The 19,662-nt window shown below is 37.1% G+C and overlaps 1 protein-coding gene and 1 pseudogene across 5 annotated transcripts in view; one reads left to right on the forward strand and one right to left on the reverse strand.

Moving 5' to 3' along the window:
* The window catches only part of LRIG2 (leucine rich repeats and immunoglobulin like domains 2), a 63,547-nt gene that overhangs the window by 20,424 nt on the left and 23,461 nt on the right, over positions 1 to 19,662 (forward strand). For all 5 annotated transcript variants that reach the window (XM_081815698.1, XM_081815697.1, XM_081815701.1 and 2 more), the window contains 10 exons: positions 9,368 to 9,433; positions 11,007 to 11,081; positions 11,244 to 11,378; positions 11,888 to 12,031; positions 12,144 to 12,287; positions 12,926 to 13,069; positions 13,275 to 13,418; positions 16,162 to 16,242; positions 16,965 to 17,036; positions 17,175 to 17,243. In XM_081815698.1, coding sequence (XP_081671824.1) covers positions 9,368 to 9,433; positions 11,007 to 11,081; positions 11,244 to 11,378; positions 11,888 to 12,031; positions 12,144 to 12,287; positions 12,926 to 13,069; positions 13,275 to 13,418; positions 16,162 to 16,242; positions 16,965 to 17,036; positions 17,175 to 17,243 — 1,074 coding nt within the window. The remainder of the gene's footprint in view (positions 1 to 9,367; positions 9,434 to 11,006; positions 11,082 to 11,243; positions 11,379 to 11,887; positions 12,032 to 12,143; positions 12,288 to 12,925; positions 13,070 to 13,274; positions 13,419 to 16,161; positions 16,243 to 16,964; positions 17,037 to 17,174; positions 17,244 to 19,662) is intronic.
* LOC102728791 (small ribosomal subunit protein eS27-like pseudogene) lies at positions 6,475 to 6,708 on the reverse strand (annotated as a pseudogene).

A 19,662-nucleotide genomic window follows, 5' to 3' on the forward strand; every position in this document is an offset into this window, starting at 1 on the left:
ATGCTTTGAAGGACACATTTTTATAGAGAATATTGTCCTTATGTTTCATTATATTAAAAATATTTTGCATTTCTTGATATACAACATATATATTCAGCACACGGATATTCAAAAACTTACTTGTATATTAAGATAATCATTTCTTCCTGATGCTAGAAAATACATTCCCCTCATCTTTGGTCCATGACATTTTATATGGTTATTTTATTTTTTAAAGGTCCTTCAATCCTAATGGAATATGGGCATTTGGCAGTAGAGAAAACACATCATATTAACAGTTTAGCAAAAATATATGTATATATTTTTTAAAGATTTTATTTATTTATTTGAGAGAGAATGAGAGAGCATGAGAGGGGGGAGGGTAAGAGGGAGAAACAGACTCCCTGCTGAGCAGGGAGCCCAATGCAGGAATCGATCCTGGGACTCCAGGATTATGACCTGAGCCGAAGGCAGTCGCTTAACCAACTGAGCCACCCAGGTGCCCCCCAAATATCTGAATTCTTATGCAGTATTCTCTTTTTGATGTCAAAGTAAGTGACTCAGCTTGTTTATTCTGTAATATTCCAGTCATCAAAAGTATTAAGATGTTCAGCTGATGCAAATAAAAAATAAAAGCAGTTTAAGTAACTACATCCTATCTAAATTATTAATTTCATGTTTGGGACAAAAACCAGAGGAACAGAATAGTTAATGCAACCTTTACTTTGCTATAAACCTTTTTTTTTTTTTTTTAAGATTTTATTTATTTGTCAGAGAGCATAAGCAGGGGGAGTGGGAGAGGGAGAAGCAGGCTCCCCGCTGAGCAAGGAGCCCGATGCGGGACTCGATCCCAGGACCCTGGGATTATGACCTGAGCTGAAGGCAGACGCTTAACCGACTGAGCCACCCAGGCGTCCCTAAACCTTTTTTTTTTTTAAAGTGTGTGTATTCTCTACCTTTCTCCTTTCCTTGTCCTTCCCCAGCTTTTCCCCAAAGAAATTATGTTATTTGTAACAAACTTAACTGCAGGAATAACTGTCAGAATAACTAGTGGTGATTAGCAGTTTTAAAGTTAAATCATAAATAGTGCAACATTAGTGAAGTGTGGTATAAATAAATTTGTAACAATACTTCTTAACTATGGGTTCCTCTTATACATTTTTATTTTTTACATACCTATTTTCAAAATCACTATTACACCTTGCTTATATAATCAGAATCTTGGCAGGTTGCTTCAGGAAGAGCATAACCAACCCTGAGCATAAGTATGGTTACTTGAAGAGATACTAGATTTTGTGCCAAGTTAAACTATGCAGATATTAAGGAATGATGGGTTACATTAATAATGAGAAACCCAACTAATGCTTGTCTATATCACCTGTAGGTGATAACTTGTTTTAATATCCATTCACTCCTAGAAAATCTTTATAATGACTTAAATAAAATATAGTCTGGTACAAAGACGTGAACCCAGTTGATATGCAGAAAATGCTTACTAATAATGATGGAAAATGCATACCTTTCTGTATATTTTCATGTATAAGCAACAGCATTTGTTCTGCTATTGCTGAATTATTATTTTATTAGTAGGCCATGGCTTTGTACTGCTTGCTAAAACTTAAACTCTGTTCACTGGTTTGGAATTTGAAGGCCATACACTAGGTTCTAAAATGGAATTTACTGTTTCATAAATCAGTCCAAAAACAGTCTAGTACATTTGCATTTTCCACTATCTGAGGTATATTACTGATTAGAAATATAAGAGAACCATCTAGTTAGTTTTTTTTTTTTTCCCTTTTGTCCAGTTCGTAATTAAGCTGATTTGGTCAACCTAGGGCATTTTGAAAATATTCTGTAGAAAGAATTCTAATCTCTTAGAAAAGTAATTGAATTAAAATCTTTTCTAGTCACATTCTTAGTTGTAGATAGATTTTATATGTGAGTTTATTTTTATATTTGGACAATATTTTCCCATGGTAGACTATTAAAACAGTACAGGAGCATATAAAGTGGAAAAATAACAGTTCCTTTGTTCCACCTAAGGAAAACCCACTGTTAACCATTTCTTGGGTGTACTTCTTGAAGTTCTACACACCATATCTATTTTTTCCTTTGAAATGCACATGTGCCTGCACATACACGAAGCCATACTGTGTACCATGTGTAAATAAATGTGTTATTCTTGGGGCATCTGGGTGGCTCAGTCAGTTGAGCGACTGCCTTCAGCTCAGGTCATGATCCTGGAGTCCCAGGATCGAGCCCCGCATAGTATCGGACTCCCTGCTCGGTGGGGAGTCTGCTTCTCCCTTTTCCTCTGCTCCTCGCTGCTTTATTTATCTTAAATAAATAAAATCTTAAAAAAATGTGTTATTCTTTTTTACTGGCTGCAGAGATTTCTATTGTATGGAACTTTAATAAGGTATTTAAGTGATCCCATTTTAATAAACATTTAGATTTTATTTTATGATTTTGCTATTCCAGTAAATTCCTGGTAGATACCTCTTCATAATTATGTGGCCGTATATAGAATAGATCCATAGAGGTATCACTGGGTAATTATAAAACATCAGATCTTATGATATAGGTATGTACTTTAATACCTTGACCAAATGTTTGGTGGATTGCCTTGTTTTAGAATCTTTCTCATAAAATTGGAATTCATAAGCAATATTTAGTTTACTACTTTTAAGTTAATGTAGGGGAGTAGTTCCAGTTAATTAAGGTTTTACCTTGGGAAATGGATTGTGTCTGCATATATAATAGATAAATACTCAGAAGAAGTGACAGTGCTTGACCATCACTGTATTTCAATCCAGTAATAAGTTATTATATACATACTCATTTGTATGCTAAGCATTTGATATATATTCTTTTAATTTCCTGAGCAGTTGAGTGAGATTGGTACAGTGTTCTTATTTAATGTTAGAAGAGACTGATGATTAGAGAAGTTGAATGCTTTGCCCAAGGCCCCAGAACTGGCCACATGGAAACTATTCTTAAATGTAACTGTCCATTGAACACTACATCAGAAACTAACGATGTACTATATGTTGGCTAATTGAATTTAAATTTAAAAAAATGTAACTGTAGAATTCCTATTTCCTGTTTTGTCGTTGTATTCCTTCCAATAAAACAATATTTTCAGTCATTAAGAAGTGAAAATATAATGGAAGAAAATAAAACCTGCCTCTGATTCTTGAAATGAAAGCTGCCATCTTCCTACCACCTCCAACTTTTTGGATTCATGTAAAAAGTGTTGTACAGTGTATTACAAATAAATAGAGTAAATTAAGGAGAGAAAATTTAATTTGGAATCACATTATGCTTCATGCTATAATAAAATCTCGTTTATCCTAAAGATAATTTACCCAATATCTCTAGCCATCTCTTATTCAACCGAAAAACAGAAATGCTTCCAGGAACCACCCAGGTGCCCCTGACCTTTCTTTTGTGAACAGGAATCCTTGTCTTGGGTTCCTGGGTGGCTCAGTCGGTTAACCAGCCAACTCTTGATTTTGGCTCAGGTCATGATCTCGATTGTGGGATCGAGCCTCTCACCAGGCTCCATGCTCAGTGCAGCAGGCTCCATGCTGGAGATTCTCTCTCTCCCTCTGTCGCCCCCCCCCCCCCGCACTCTCTCTCGAAAAAAAAACAAAAGGGCAAATTATGCTGGATAAATATGTAAAGCATTGACGTACCTAAACTGTTGGATATGATATGTTCTTAACTTTTAACTTTTGTGAAGGGCCCTTTTCACTGAAGTATTGTTATTGTTGAAGTTCACAGCATAGTCTATTTAGTGTTGCAGATTCTCAAAAATGAAAAAGATTGATGGTGACTCAAAAGTGTACACATGTGACTAGGCAGAAGAAAACCTCTGTATCTGTGTTGCTGTAGGACTTTTTTGCAATTAGCTTGCAGATTTTGATTCCCCTCCTCAGAGTGTTGTGATTGCTCTGTACATTCTATAAATTATTTACACCCTGATGCTACTAAATGACTACATTAATGGCACATCTGACTCCACATGATATCAAGAACTTTAATAATTCATTACTTATTACAGCTACATCCCTGTAAGTTAGCATGTGTGGGAGCGGAGTTTACAACATTGAGATAAGGCCTTCTCTGAGATCTTTACTCTCCAAGCATCATGTCCATAAATATTCAGATATTAGTGGTGTTTAAAAATAAAGGATTATTGACTGTTACAAAGCTAGACTCTTAGGTTTTGTTTATCAAGCATTAGATTACTTCAAGTTTTTCAGTACATTTTAGGGATATTCAAGTTGAAAATATTTGGAAGACAGTTCTCCATTTCAGGACTTTCGCTTAAAAAAAAAACCCCAAACCTGACAAACCAGCATTAGCTTATGCAAATTAAATGGAATTAATGATTTGCCACTGGGAAGAATGGTGAGAGACTTTAAGTATCCAAATTCTTAATCTAAGAGTTTTATTTATTTTTAAAAGATTTTATTTATTTGACAGAGACACAGCGAGAGAGGGAACACAAGCAGGGGGAGTGGGAGAGGGAGAAGCAGGCTTCCCGCGGAGCAGGGAGCCCGATGTGGGGCTCGATGTGGGGCTCGATCCCAGGACCTTGGGATCATAACCTGAGCCGAAGGCAGACGCTTAATGACTGAGCCACCCAGGCACCCCAGTCTAAGAGTTTTACATCTGATAGTCAAAGTCTTCCAGTCTTAGTCTTCTTCAGCCTTTTTGAAGTTCTTTATTATTTTTTTATTTTTTATTTTTATTTTTTAAAGATTTTATTTATTAGAGAGAGAGAGAGTGAGAGAGCACGAGAGGGGAGAGGGTCAGAGGGAGAAGCAGACTCCCTGCTGAGCAGGGAGCCTGATGCGGGACTCAGTCCCGGGACTCCGGGATCATGACCTGAGCGGAAGGCATTCATTTAACCAAGTGAGCCACCTAGGCACCCTTTATTTTTTATTTTTTAAAGATTTTATTTATTAGAGAACACACATGAGAGAGCACAAGTAGGGGGACCAGCTGTGGGAGAGGGAGAAGCAGGCTACCCTCTGAGCAGGGAGCCTGACGAGGGGCTCAATCCCAGGACCTTGAGATCACAACCGGAGCTGAAGGCAGACGCTTAACCGACTGAGCCACCCAGGCGCCCCTTGAAGTACTGGAAAAAAAAAAAAAAAAAAAAGAGGAAGGGCATGGTTATGGAAAGCAAGGGTGTGTCTGTGCACTCCCATATATGCACATGTCATGATTAAATTCCAGAGGGAAATTTAGGTATAAAAGAGTGCATACATTTCTAGGGAGGAGGGGGAATGGTTAAGTCAATGTTGAATCTATCTTTCGTTTTCCAGTGACTCTGAGTACTTAAATACTGCTTTCCAAAAAGACAAAAAGGTTACTAAAGTTGACAATTTGTAACCCTAGTACTTAGCACAGGGCCTGGCACATGGTTCAGTAAATGTTTATTGCATGACTAGCTGATGATCAGATCAATCCATATAATTTTAGACACCTGGTATTTTGATAACTCAAACAGCTATACAGATTTTTACTATAGTAGTTTCCCTTCCCCCATATTCACAGGAGATACATTCTGAGACTCCCAGCGGATGCCTGAAACCGTAGATAGCATTGAACCCTATATATACTATGTTTTTTCTTATACATACCTATGATAAGGTTTAATTTATAAATTAGGCACCATACAAGACATTAACAGCAATAATAAAAAACAATTATAACCATATACGGTAATAGTTATATGAAAGTGGTCTCTTTCTCAAAACACCTTACCGTACTGTACTCACCCTTCTTTTCTTGTGATGATGTGAAATGATCAAATGCCCATGTGATGAGATGAAGTAAAGTGAATGATGTAGGCGTTGTGACCTAGCGTTAGGATCATCTGCTTCCAGAGCAGGGTTGACTGTGAGCAATTGAAACCATAGAAAGCCAAACTGTGGATAAGGGGGAGTGGGGGAACTACCGTAGTTGCTTTCTATGATAGTGCTACTTTGGGAGTGTATTATAGTTCACTGTTAGTGTTTTAAAATGCCACCTAATGTGGATTTGTCACAGAAGGGTCCAGAGAGCCTCATTATGGGGTTCTGATCTCTGAGGCATATATTCTTTTTTTTTTTTTGTCCATAATCAAAACTTTATTGAAAAACTGAGACCAGGGGCTCCTGGGTGGCTCAGTCGTTAAGCTCTGCCTTCGGCTAAGGTCATGATCCCAGGGTCCTGGGATCGAGCCCCGCATCGCGCTCCCTCCACGGGAGGCCTGCTTCTCCCTCTCCCACTCCCCCTGCTTGTGTTCCCTCTCTCACTATGTCTCTCTCTGTCAAATAAATAAAATCTAAAAAAAAGAAAAACTGGGACCAAAATAGATCACCATTGTGTATCTTACAAAATTAAACATAATTACATTATTTTGGTAGATTAACTGGAATTGCTGAACTGATGAGGCTTTCTGCAGTACAACACAAATTCAGGAGGTTGTGTGGATCATTAGTGTTGCTTTCTTCTCAATGAAGAACACCCCTCTGTGAGTCTGACCTTTCCTCCTGTTGGCTGGCACAACACTGTTGAACAGCCTACCCAAGTAACCACCATCTGAGCATGGCTGAACACCGCGGTGATCTTGTAACAACGTGGACATTTTACATCCATAAAATAGGAATATGGGCTTTGAACTAGCTGTTTCTTTTTATGTTTTCTCTTTTCCTCTTCCAAGGACGGGTGTAGTAAATCTCTAGCCAAAAGCCTGTTAATCCTTTATCGAGTGCAGACAGTCTGATCTCTGAGGCAACACCCCTAGTGAGCAGCACGCGATTGGGCTTGCAGCACTGGAGGCATATGTTCTTAAGACAGCGTTATCCTGTCAAGAGGCTCCAAAGTCTTTCCAGTATCCTTTGGGTTCTGTCAGAAAGCCTTTAGAGGGGCGCCTTTGTGGCTCAGTTGTTAAGCGTCTGCCTTCGGCTCAGGTCATGATCCCAGGGTCCTGGGATCGAGTCCCACATCGGGCTCCCTGCTCCTTGGAGAGCCTGCTTCTCCCTCTCCCACTCCCCCTGCTTGTGTTCCCTCTCTCGCTGTGTCTCTCTCTGTCAAATAAATAAATAAAAATCTTTAAAAAAAAAAAAAGCCTTTAGAGGTTCTTCAAAGAGATAGAGAAAATCTTACTCTTTCCCCCAGTAGAGACACTGGACAGTTTTCACTGATACTTAATACAAAGTAGGTTATACCATGTGTAAGGTGGGTTAACTTGATTGCTTTAGATTTCTTTAATAATAGTTTTCTTCAAAAGTGATTATCTGGTCATTGCCATCCATGAGAGAACTGTAGATGATTATGGTCAAGAGTTACATTGCCAGAGAGATTAGGGTTTGGGAAGGCATTAGAAGCACTGTTATGATTAAAATGAAAGCTCTTAATCTGTAGAAGGGAAGAAGTGAAATTTTAGCAAGCATCAGCTATGGAATTAAATCATACTATGCTAGCCTGCTACATAGATGATAGTTGCCAGACCAGCCACCTTGGAGCAGAATGTGGACTATTGAACTTAAATTACAAGAGCTGAATTTCTTTAGTTGAAATGCCACAGTAAGTCTCTTTTCACTTGTATAAAATCCAGTGTTGTTTACTAGCAAGTGTGAGTTGGATGAAAGCATCTGAATATAAGGTTTTTATGTGGAGCAAATTCCTATTTTTATCTCTCAAATTTCCCAGTGCATACCCCTCCCTAGTCATGAGTTTTCTTGAGCTGATACCTGGTGCCATGTATCTTGGAATAAAGGTGTTAGAACTGTTGTGGAAAAGGGATGGTTTCATCTGGCTTTAGTTATCTTATGGTGTAAGTTAAGCTCCTAAATGAAAGTGGCTAAGTTTTACAGATGGACAGACATGAATCTGGCTGAGAGCAAACTGTTCTCTGATAGAGACATCACTCAGACCTGCATGCATCTGTCAGCTGCTCGTGGTGGCGCAGTGAGAGACAGTGATCCGTTAGGTTTCTCTAGTGTGCCCCTATTGCTAGCCATATTGTAACGTATAATACGTCTCTTGGGCAGACAGCTTGTGTGGGCTGGATTCCACTTCCGCCTTGTAAAGATGCCAGGAAGCATCAAGGTGAATTTTTAAAGCCTATTTAAATATTTAGACTCATGACTAATTTCAGTGAAATCTCTGCTATATCTAACAAACTGCTTGCTAGAAGTGAGATGGAATTTCAAGTTTATGGCTTCCTCACTTACTAGCTACAATCCAACCACCTTGGATTGACAAATTATTAATCTCTCTGCCTGTTTCTGTCTTAGGCAAGTGAGGACTGTAAAAGTATTTGCCTCATAAGGTAGTGTGTGGATTTAGGCAGTTAATATGTATAAAGTGCATAGAGGAGTGCCTGACCACCAATCATCATCATTAACATAATTTGGAGATGGATTTTTCTTCCCCAAAGCTAGATTGCTTTTTTTAGGAAGACCGTATCTCTATTGAGGATATGGTCAACCTCAGTTCTAATATAGAAGCTCACTATCTTGACTTGTGAAATCGATCTTCTTTTTTTTTTTTTTTAAAGATTTTATTTATTTATTTGACAGAGAAAGACACAGCGAGAGAGGGAACACAAACAGGGGGGAGTGGGAGAGGGAGAAGCAGGCTCCCCGCCGAGCAGGGAGCACGATGTGGGACTCGATCCTGGGACTCCAGGATCATGACCTGAGCCGAAGGCAGTCGCTTAACCATCTGAGCCACCCAGGCGCCCAAAATCGATCTTCTTTTATCTACTGCTAAAGTATAATGCAGTACATTACAATATTATATATTACAATATGTTATGCAGTATGTTACTTTAAAAAGTATATTTTTTTCAAAAATATATACAGTGTAGTCCATTACAATAAAATTATAAGATAATCACTAAAAGGGATGAAAGAACTCTTTAATATTGCTGTGGAATGATCTACCCAGATGTATTATTAAGTGAAAAGACTAAGGGCAAATTAGTGTGTAAATTATTCTACCATTTTTGTAAAAATTTGCTGGTGCATGCATAAAATATCTGGCAGGCTGCACAAGAAATGGTGTATTTTCATTTGTTGCTTTTGGGGAGGGAAATCATATGACTGACAGGATGGGAGATTTAAACTTTATTTCTTTTTATACTTTCTGATTATTGAACCATGTGAATATATTCCCCTCATATAAATGAAGAAAAAGTTAAAATAGCTATTTTAAAATCTAGGTATTTATTCATGCTTTGTAAACATTTCTTCTTTTTGTGTGTACTATTCAAATTCACATTTGATAGGGCTTTTAGATTATGTTTTAGTTTAGTTTTTTTTTTTTTCTTTAAGTCTCTTTTCCAACACTAAATTAAGAATGATCTTTCGTCCTCCATTAGGGATCTGAGTCATAATCGGTTGTCTAACTGGAACATCAGCTTGGAATCTCAAACATTACAAGAAGTGTAAGTTATTTTTATTTGTTTAAATTAAACTCTTAGGGTGGATTTGATGAATTATGAATTTGAGGATGTTTAATCCAGAAATGCTGTCAAAAAATTGACGGAAAAAATTGAAAAGACATTGTTTAAAAACCTAAACTGTTGTCTTTGGCTTTGCTACTGTTACAGACTCCCCGGGCATTGTGCCATTAGGTTGGTGATTAGTTGCAAACTGTGTAGAAATATTATTCTATCTACTTTCTTGGGATCAAAAGTAAGATTTTTTTCCCCCTTTTCAGAGTAAATAATTTTGCTTGTTTTTTGCCAGTTTCAGCCAATGAAATTCTCTGTTGTGTAAATTTTTTTATGTCTTGACTTGTCTAAGATACAAGCATCATGTCTAAAGCAGAGTAACGTGGGGGTACCTGGGTGGTTAAGTGTCTTGACTCTTGATCTCAGGTAGCTATCATTATCTATCCCCAGCGTGGAGCCTACTTAAAAAAAAAATAAGATGTACGTGAAATGAGTGTTTTTTGTATTGTCTGTAATGTGGTGGTTAATATAGTTCAATTTTCCACTTCACTGAAGTTTTTCCTTTAATACTGAGATGTATTAGTATGTATTTTTTGGAGGCAATTTTCTAAAATACTCCTAGTATCAGTTACTGCATTGTGATGTTTTCAGAGGCACAACTATTGAGGCCTGTTTGCCTGTATGCTAAAACGCCAGAACCTTCAGATTTATTTTTCTTTTTAACTTCTTGCTGACAGGGGTAACTTCTTCATGCTCTCATTGTCCTTGAATTCCCTCTGTCTCTGCTCCAAATTGACTGGTTTTGATCTGCTGTATAAATTGAATAAATAAATTGACAAGCTTATTTGGCTAAAAGAGTAGACACTGAAGAAAGTGGGAAATGCATGAGCTTTATGACATGGACTTTGTAACTTTGGCTGTTTTCTGGGAGGCCTTTTACTTCTGGTTTCTGTAGTCTAGGTTATTGAGGTTGTTTAGTGATTGAAAACCAGGTTAATGAAATGTGATTATATTAGATTTGCTACTAAAACATTATGTTTAAAGAGCTGCTAGGATCAGAGGGTGACATATCATGTCATCTGTAAAATTAATGATAGGCTCCATCTCTCAGGCAGATTCATCTGTTGGATTCAAACAACCCTCTCTAACTTTGAATAACTTAAAAAATATATGTGTGTGTGTATTTTAAAAATTTACTTGATTTATAATTTTTTATCTTATTTACTATAAATGTATAAGGAGATATGGATAGGTTAATTATTTCTTCTTTAAGAAGGACTGAAATTAGCTGTCAGAAAGCAAACTATTCAAGAACATTGCTGAGATTAAAGATACTTGATGTGCAAAATAGTGATATCAGTCATAGATCTACATCATGAAAAAACATTTCTTATTAAAATCTTTAATTTCTCAGTATAATGCATTTAGTCTAATTCATTCTGAGTCATCTGCCTTTTTCAAATTTGGCACCTATCCTAAAGAATAATTATTAGCCAGAAACCAGAACTCAAGAGGCAACATTTCCCCCTCTAAACTTTGAAATCTGTTTTTCCCCTTTGCCTAGGAAAATGAATTATAATGAGCTAACAGAAATCCCATATTTTGGAGAACCAACCTCTAATATTACTCTACTCTCACTGTAAGTAAATCAGATTTCATATCTTTTAAATTATGAATAGTACAGTTTTTAAATTTAAATTTTTGTTTTTGGTACCCTTATTGTTGATCCTAATTATTTAACATCCTCATGGCCTGGGGTGGGTCTCTCGCAGTAGCTTCATTACAGTCTTTTTTTTTTTAGAGTCCATAATATAATCCCAGAAATAAACACAGAAGCGTTTCAGTTTTACCCTGCCCTCGAGAATTTAGATCTCAGTTCAAATACAATATCAGAAATCAAGACATCTTCATTTCCTCGAATGCAGCTTAAATACCTGTAAGTAGTTTAAACTAGATTTATTTTAAAGTGCATGTTTATTTATTGATACTTATCTTCCCAGAAATCTCTGTTATTTATTGTGATTTTGATATGCTTATGAGAAGCAAATCTGGGGTCAGTTTTTTGGGTTGTTTTTTCTCTCCTATTGTCAGGAAATATTAAGTATCCAGGGTAATTTTTGAGGTTTAATTCTGGGTGTGTTTTACTAACAGTTTTGTAAAACGTAAATAGGATTGGTTTGTTAAAACAGTGGCTTATCCTATATAATGATAATCAGCATGTGTGCTAGTGTTTTACAAAGCATATTCATACTTACTGTTTTGAACGTAAATGAAGTAGGTATTATCCTTATTTTGTAGTTGAAGAAACAGAGCAGTTTAATGATTTGTAAAGTTGGGTATAGTTGCTAAGTGGTAGAGCTGGGCTCACTCATAGCCTTTGGGGTAGCTGTCAGGTGGTAGAATATTTTGTTTCACTAAATTTTTTTGTTATCTTGTTCATTTTAGAAATTTGAGTAATAACAGGATAACCATCTTGGAGGCTGGTTGCTTTGATAATTTATCCAGTTCCTTACTAGTGGTAAAGTTAAACAGGAACAGAATCAGCATGATTCCACCCAAGATTTTCAAGCTACCTCACCTCCAGTTCTTGTGAGTAACTAAATAGATGGATTTTAAGACGATTGTTTTTTCTTTTAAATTATTTTAATTATTATTAGAGCAAATCGGCAAATGTCTGACTGGAAAATTACTTTTGTTAAAGGGAACTTAAAAGAAATAGGATTAAAGTGGTGGAAGGTCTGACATTCCAAGGGCTTGACTCCTTAAGATCTTTGAAGATGCAGCGGAATGGTATTAGCAAACTTAAGGATGGAGCTTTTTTTGGCTTGGATAACATGGAAGAATTGTAAGTACTATGAACTAGAATAGAATATTGTTAGGAAAGGGGTCAGCCTGGGACTTGTTAGTGCCAAACGGCTAGGGTAGTTGATTTAATTATATGCAAGTACATTAGTTCTTTCTCCCTTCTCTGATGTGAAATAAGTGTATACAAAGCTCTTTAAGCTTTGTTATCAAACTGGTATTTTTTTCATCATTCTTACAAACATTTTGTGTAGGGGCGCCTGGGTGGCTCAGTTAATCATCTGACTCTTGATCTCAGGGTCGTGAATTCAAGCCCTACGTTGGGCCTCACACTGGGCATGGAGCCTACTTAAAAAACAAAACAAAACATTTTGTCTAAAAATCTTATATTTTCTTAATGTTTGGAGCTGATGAAAATTATCAGGATTGACCTCAAACAGGTACATCAAACTTCTTAGTGTGTTGATTTTATAGATCTGATGTTTTAGACAGTCTTACTACCTTCTAGCAATAAATTTTAAGTAGAATATAAATACTTACTGGATAGAATTTGTTGGCTCACTTGTATTGAGTGAAAGTATATGCCTCTCTGAGCAAGACCTCATGAAGAGTTTTGGAATCTTCTTGTTGCAATGCCTTGTTTGGAAGCCTATTTTCTCCTTTCTTTCTCTAATTCTGCAGAGAACTAGAGCATAATAACCTTACAGAAGTGAACAAGGGGTGGTTGTATGGCTTGCGAATGTTACAACAGCTCTCTGTGAGCCAGAACGCTGTTGAAAGAATCAGCCCTGATGCATGGGAGTTCTGCCAAAGACTATCTGAACTGTGAGTGTTGGCTGGCATTTCCGTGGCGGCTGGGAGACCAGAGTAGGTTGGAATAAATCACTCTCATAGCCAATAATGAGATCTAACATCCCTCTTTATTAGAAGTTTGTTGAAAACTCTAAATTTAACATGTAAATAGAATGAGAATAGGAAAGTTGAATTAAAATACAATGAATTCCTTACCTTCCATGTTTCCTGTTTTTAGTGATTTGTCCTATAACCAGTTGACCCGCTTGGATGAATCTGCCTTTGTGGGTCTGAGCTTACTGGAGAGACTGAATTTAGGGGACAACAGAGTCACTCACATTGCTGATGGTGTATTTAGGTTTCTTTCCAATCTTCAGACACTGTAAGTACATCTGTCCTTTTTTTTAAAAACAGTAAAGTAAATAAGGGCACCTGAGTGCTCAGTTGGTTAAGTGTCTAACCTCGGCTCTGCTCATGATCTCAGGGTCCTGGGATCGAGCCCTGCATTGGGCTCCCCGCTCAGCAGGGAGTCTGCTTGTCCCTCTGCCCCTCCCCTCGCTCGTTCTCTCTCTCTCTAATAAATAAATACAATCTTTAAAAAAAAAAAATAGTAAAGCAAATTAAAACTGCTAATCAAGCTACACATTTACGTTTATGTTAATATTTTGCAGTTCTTCTTCTATCTTATACTTTGGGGCAAGACAGTCTTATTTGTCTCTATCCCCGGACATAAATCTTATTTATCTTTAGCCAGTTCAGTTTGTACTTTAATTCTGAATTTAATCAAATAAACAAAGCATCTCTTACTGTGCCAGTTACTGTGGAATAAAACACAGTTGCTAGTCAAGAATGCATATTTTCTTGTTCCTCTGACCTTGAACTACTATCAGAAAACCGCTACTTCTCATTCAGCAGGATACAGGATGTGTAGTGGGAGCAGCTCTGGCAGGAGCGCTGTTCTTTTCTTTTTTTTTAGATTTTATTTATTTGACAGAGGGAGACACAGCGAGAGAGGGAACACAAGCAGAGGGAGGGGAGAGTGAGAAGCAGGCTTCCCGCAGAGCAGGGAGCCCGATGCGGGGCTCGATCCCAGGATCCTGGGATCATGACCTGAGCCGAAGGCAGACGCTTAACGACTGAGCCACCCAGGTGCCCCAGGAGCGCTGTTCATTGTTGCTAATTTGCTGCATGACTTAGAACAGAAAAGACTTATATTTATCAATGATCTGATGTGTGTTAGGTGCTTTCAGAATGCTAGGATATTATTGCTCTTTTCCATATCAGGAGGCTGAGGTTCAGAGAGATTAAAATGATTGTTTAAAGTTACACAACTTGTATTCCCAGCTGGTCTTTCATCCAAGTACTGACCAGGCCTGACCCTGTTTAAGTTTCAGAGATCAGACAAAACGGGCACATTCAGGATAAAGTCACACAGCTTGTAAATGTTTGAGGCAGAAGTAGATCTGTTTGACGCCAAAGCTTATGTGCTTCTTACCATACTGCCAGATGAACAGGATCACTTAACCTTCCCTGAGTGTCATTTTGCGTGTGTCTTCCCCCAGCAGAGGATGGATATAGGAGTAAATGGTTGCTACAGGCAATATCAACTCTAAAATTCTGGGGTCCTGTAAGTTGGATGTTTTACCCTTGTCATGAAACATAATTGAATGAAGAAGTATTTTAATGAAATATAGTGATTTCAAACATAGAGCAGAATAAGAGAAAAAGGCTAGTTAGTAGAATTTGTAGATTCTTAAGGGTCCTGAATAGGGGACTTTTTGGTCATCAGGCTCAGAGTTGATAAATGGTCTCAGAAAAGAGGCAGGCTCCCAACTTTGGGACCTAGCCATCAGTGAGAAAGAAAGCATGATAATTTTGTGAAGGTATGTATACCTGCACAAGTGTGTGTGATTTTTTTTTTTTTTTAACTTAATGAGGTAGTCTTCCTTCAGATTTGGCCTTGAAAAATTAAAAGTGATTTTTTTTTTTTCTACATTATTAGAAACCTAGAACAGTTCAAACCCAGGAATTTATATCAAATGCAGCTGCAGCCTTTTGGCAGTTCAAAGAATGGCAAGCAGTTTCTTTCAGTATACCACAGATTATTACTTTTAGTATTAACGTTTAGGAAAGTGATTGCAGAAATTAATGATGGTCTAATGCCACAGAGATGGTTAAGGCAGAATTAGGATAAGATCTGAAAAATTCTGGCTTTAGGCCAATACTCCTGCTAGAATATATACTTCTTAACTCCTGTTGGTCAGTGAGTTCTGTTTATGCTATACTCTGGAGGAGGGGGGAAAATCTTGGAATGTTGAGTTGTTTCAATGTTTATTCCTTAGTAAAAGGAAATGAACCTGTTAGCTTTCACTTCAAGTAAAGATACAGGTAAAGGGGAAGAGTGATCTCTTATCTCTTTACTGTTACATAACCTAAAAATATATTAATAAAGAAAAGAGCTTTGTGTTTTATTATGAGATGACTTAAGCAAAAGTGATTAAATATCTATAACTGATACTTCTTCCAGCAGGACACTGTGTGGTGCAACTGCATTTCCTCTGAGAATGCAGCAGTGGATTTTAAAAGATCCATACTTTTCCTTTTAAAAATAGCAGAGTGATCACTCTAGTGCATGGGTGTATCGGTCTTGCTTCCCAGGGGGGTGTGTTTAATTGCTGTCAAACTGTGAAGCTTTATACTGACATTATTCTTTGTTAGCCATTTTAGGCTTAAGGGCCCACGGGAAGGCTTGGGTCACCCAGAAATCCCATTAGTATAAAATCACATTTGTAAGCCATATCCCTTGCGTCTTGAAATCCCGCTTTTTGCAGGACCATGACTATAATTTTTAATATGCTAACAAAATTAGGGGCTATTAGGTAGGAAGATTAATACTCTTAGCAGGTTGCTTAATTTATTTATCAAGGCCAGCTTAATCCTTTGCTTATGAGAATCAGTTCTTATTTGCTTATTGCAGATACTCTTTAAAAAGAAGAATCAAATCATCTTCATAAATAACTGTTAAAATAAGGATGAAAATTAGCATGCCATTACCAGGATGATATCCTGTGCTATCATGGTCATTTTTAACTAACATAACCTGTCTTTCTCTGACATTTTTGTAGAAACTTAAGAAACAATGAAATTTCATGGGCCATAGAAGATGCTAGTGAAGCTTTTGCTGGACTTACAAGTCTCACTAAATTGTATGTATTTATAATATTTTTGTATGCCTATATGTGTATTTTCAAGAACCAATTGTAAATGTGATTGGATTATGTCTTTTTGCTATGGCTGGAAAGTCACCCTTTTGACTCACCCACTAAAGGAGGAAGCTTTTTGTTTATTAAGTTTTTTGTTTATCAGTGGCTTTAAATTTTTTTAATTTATTTAGTGGTGGGACACTTTCTATTGAAAGGGCTTTCCTATGGGTACTCAAAGAGGTTATTCATAGAACTGGAATTTCTATTCACGTAAAAGAAATGCACTGAGAAACCAGAGTTGAACCAGTATTCTTTTTAATCATATGAGATTTATGGACAGTTTATCTAGAAAGAGAGGAATTCTCTCAAGTAAGATGTTAGATCTTCTCACCTGAGAATTTCTCCAAAGCTTCACACTTGTCTGAATTTCTTTGACCTGATCTTTTGCTAAGAAGGGAGAGATTGGGACTCTAATCCAGTTTCTCATATGAAATCTAGCAGTGCATCACGGGTCCGCATGGCTATTCACAGGCACCTTGTTGAGCTCCAGCCTCTTAATAGAGGCCTTCATTCTGTGCTTTGCATTGGTTGGTAATAAAGGTTCACAGCTTTCTTAAAAAATCCATGTTAAACTTATTTTCACTTTTTATAGGTAAATGTTTGATTTAATGAATTAAATTTTGCTTAGTGGAGAGCTTTATTAGAAAGGTCTGTTTGTATTTCAGAATCTTACAAGGAAATCAAATTAAGTCAATTACAAAGAAAGCATTCATTGGTCTTGAATCCCTTGAGCATCTGTAAGTATTTTGCATCCATTTTGCTCAGTATATAAATAATCTTTGCTATTAGCAGAGGTTCTCATGACCATTTAAAGTGTTTATTTAATTTAATTGTAGAAATGGTGACCGGTAATGTTTCATTTCTCTTCATTTCAGCGATTTGAACAACAATGCTATAATGTCTATCCAAGAAAATGCTTTTTCTCAGACTCGCTTGAAAGAACTGTACGTAACTTAAGTTTTTTTTTGTCACCAGTCATTAGATCATTATCCATGCTTGTGCTTAAAGTGTGATGAATGTGACCCATGTGTTTCCAAAAACACACAGTATAGGCAGGAAAAAAAAGAAATGTTAATATTCAGTTATTTTAGTGGCTGGATATAATTTTAAAATAACCCAAGATTGAAAAGCCTAGAGTTTGTGGCACCAAGACCCTCTGTTTTGCCTGTGCTTACAGTTAAAGAGACCTTAGCATGGCTCCTTGTGCTTTAAGTATATCCTGTTCCTTTTTTTCCCCCCTGTTTATTTTTGGATTATTGGAAAAATGTGTTCCCAGTCTCCTTAGGTGGGAACCTTAGGGTGGATTACAGTTAAGGTATTAGGTAATTTGTTGGAGATAATTTAGCAGTTTCAGTATCATCAGAGGGAATGTCTCTAATCTGTTTTTTCAAATTACTAAAATGGTCAAACACTGTTAAATAGTTGTATTAGAAAAACACATATTCATGATTTTTAAAAAATTGCTGTTACTGTTTTAGAGATTTCCGAGGGGGAGGGGTGGTTAGTTGGGCATTGGTATTAATTTTATACTCTGGTGATTTGAATATTGAGCCAGTGTTAAGAATCAGTGGACTAAAACAGTTGATCTCGCCTTGCTTAAAAGCCACTCAGAGGACGGACTGTGGACCAGAACTGGTTCATGATGAGATAAGGAGAGAAATTCATAGTAAGCATTTAGAAACTTTTAGAACAATTTGACATTATTGTGACACTTCTGTTGAATTTTATAGAAGTATTAATCTACAACAGATTGGAAATTATAAAACTGGTCCTTCATCACAAGTAGTTTGAGATGCACTAGAAGTTTGTGAGTTCATACTGCCTAGATTTCAAATTTCTGCTCCATTCTTTACAGCTATGTGACGTTGGGGAAATTTAGTCTAAGACTCAATTTTCCTTCTCAAAATGGAAGTTGTACCTCCTTCAGAGTTATGTGAGGATAAAACTAGATAATTTGTTTATTCAAGAAATATTTATTATCCTCTGCTACGTAAGGTACTGTCCTAGATGCTAAAAACACAGTAGTGAACAAGACAAAATCTTTATCCTCATAGCATATTACAATAAATTCTCGTAATGAAGTCAAAGAATAAATTAGTAGATATATAATATCTCATCAGGTAATAAGAATTCTGGAGGAAAATAAAGGTGGGTCACAGGTATGGAGAGTGGCTGGGATTGCTATTTTGGATAAAGTAGTGAGGGAAGGCTTTTTTTTTTTGAAGATAATAGCATTTGAGTCTGGACCTTAGGGGCAAAGCATTGAATACTGGGTGAAGAGCATTCCAGGCACAGAAAACAAGTGAAAAGGCCCTGAGGTAGGAGCTTGCTTCTTATGCTTGAAGGACAGCGAAGACATCAGTGTGGCTGGAAGAGAGCAAGAGGAAAAGGGGTTAGGTGGTGAGGTAAGGGAGTTAAGCAGGAACCAGACCACGTAGGACCTAATGAGTCATGAGGACTTTGGATTTTTTTTTTCCTCTAAATACATTAGGAAACTTTGGAAGGTTTTGAGAAGATGCTCAGCACAGAGGCTGGCACATAGTGAAAGTTGAATAACTAATATTAATAAAATAAAAATGTTATGGGAATCAGTTATTTTCTGCCAGACTTTTAAGTGGCTCTTTTTTTGGGGGGGGGTGTCAAGATATTTTGAGTTATTTCTCCTGGGCTTAACTTTTTTTAAAATTTAAATTTAACTAATTAACATAAAATAATGTATTATTGGTTTCAGAGGTTCAGGTTAGTGATTCATCAGTCTTACACGTAGTGCTCATTACATTACATGCCCTCCTTAATGCCCAGCACCCAGCTACCCCATCCCCCTCCCCTCCAGCAACCCTCAGTTTAACTTTTAAGGGCACAGCTTAGTGCATATCAGTATTACCCTTTTTTTGCCCATGATAATCTGAGGGCCACCAATAAAGTTTTAACGCTTATTAGAAGAGCTAAGTGTAAAATGTAATTTAGGTAGTAGGTGAAAGCAAATAGTATAGTTTCAGTCTTCAGTCATTTGGTAATTTGAGAATTGGTTTGAACAAACTGCTAATGGAGGAAACTCTAACACACCTTTTTTTTTTTTAAAGATTATTTATTTGAGAGAGCAAGAATGAGAGAGAGAGAGTACATGAGAGGGGGGAGGGTCAGAGGGAGAAGCAGGCTCCTCGCTGAGCAGGGAGCCCGATGCGGGACTCGATCCCAGGACTCCGGGATCATGACCTGAGCCGAAGGCAGTCGCTTAACCAACTGAGCCACCCAGGCGCCCTCTAACACACCTTTTTTTACTGAGAAATTGTGATTGCTTTTGGTTTACTTTAAATCGAAGTCATATTTACAATACTGTTATTACATCAAAATTTATTAAAA

This window comes from Leptonychotes weddellii, chromosome 4 (assembly GCF_054177405.1).
Source record: "Leptonychotes weddellii isolate Sample4059 chromosome 4, ASM5417740v2, whole genome shotgun sequence".
Taxonomy (NCBI): domain Eukaryota; kingdom Metazoa; phylum Chordata; class Mammalia; order Carnivora; family Phocidae; genus Leptonychotes; species Leptonychotes weddellii.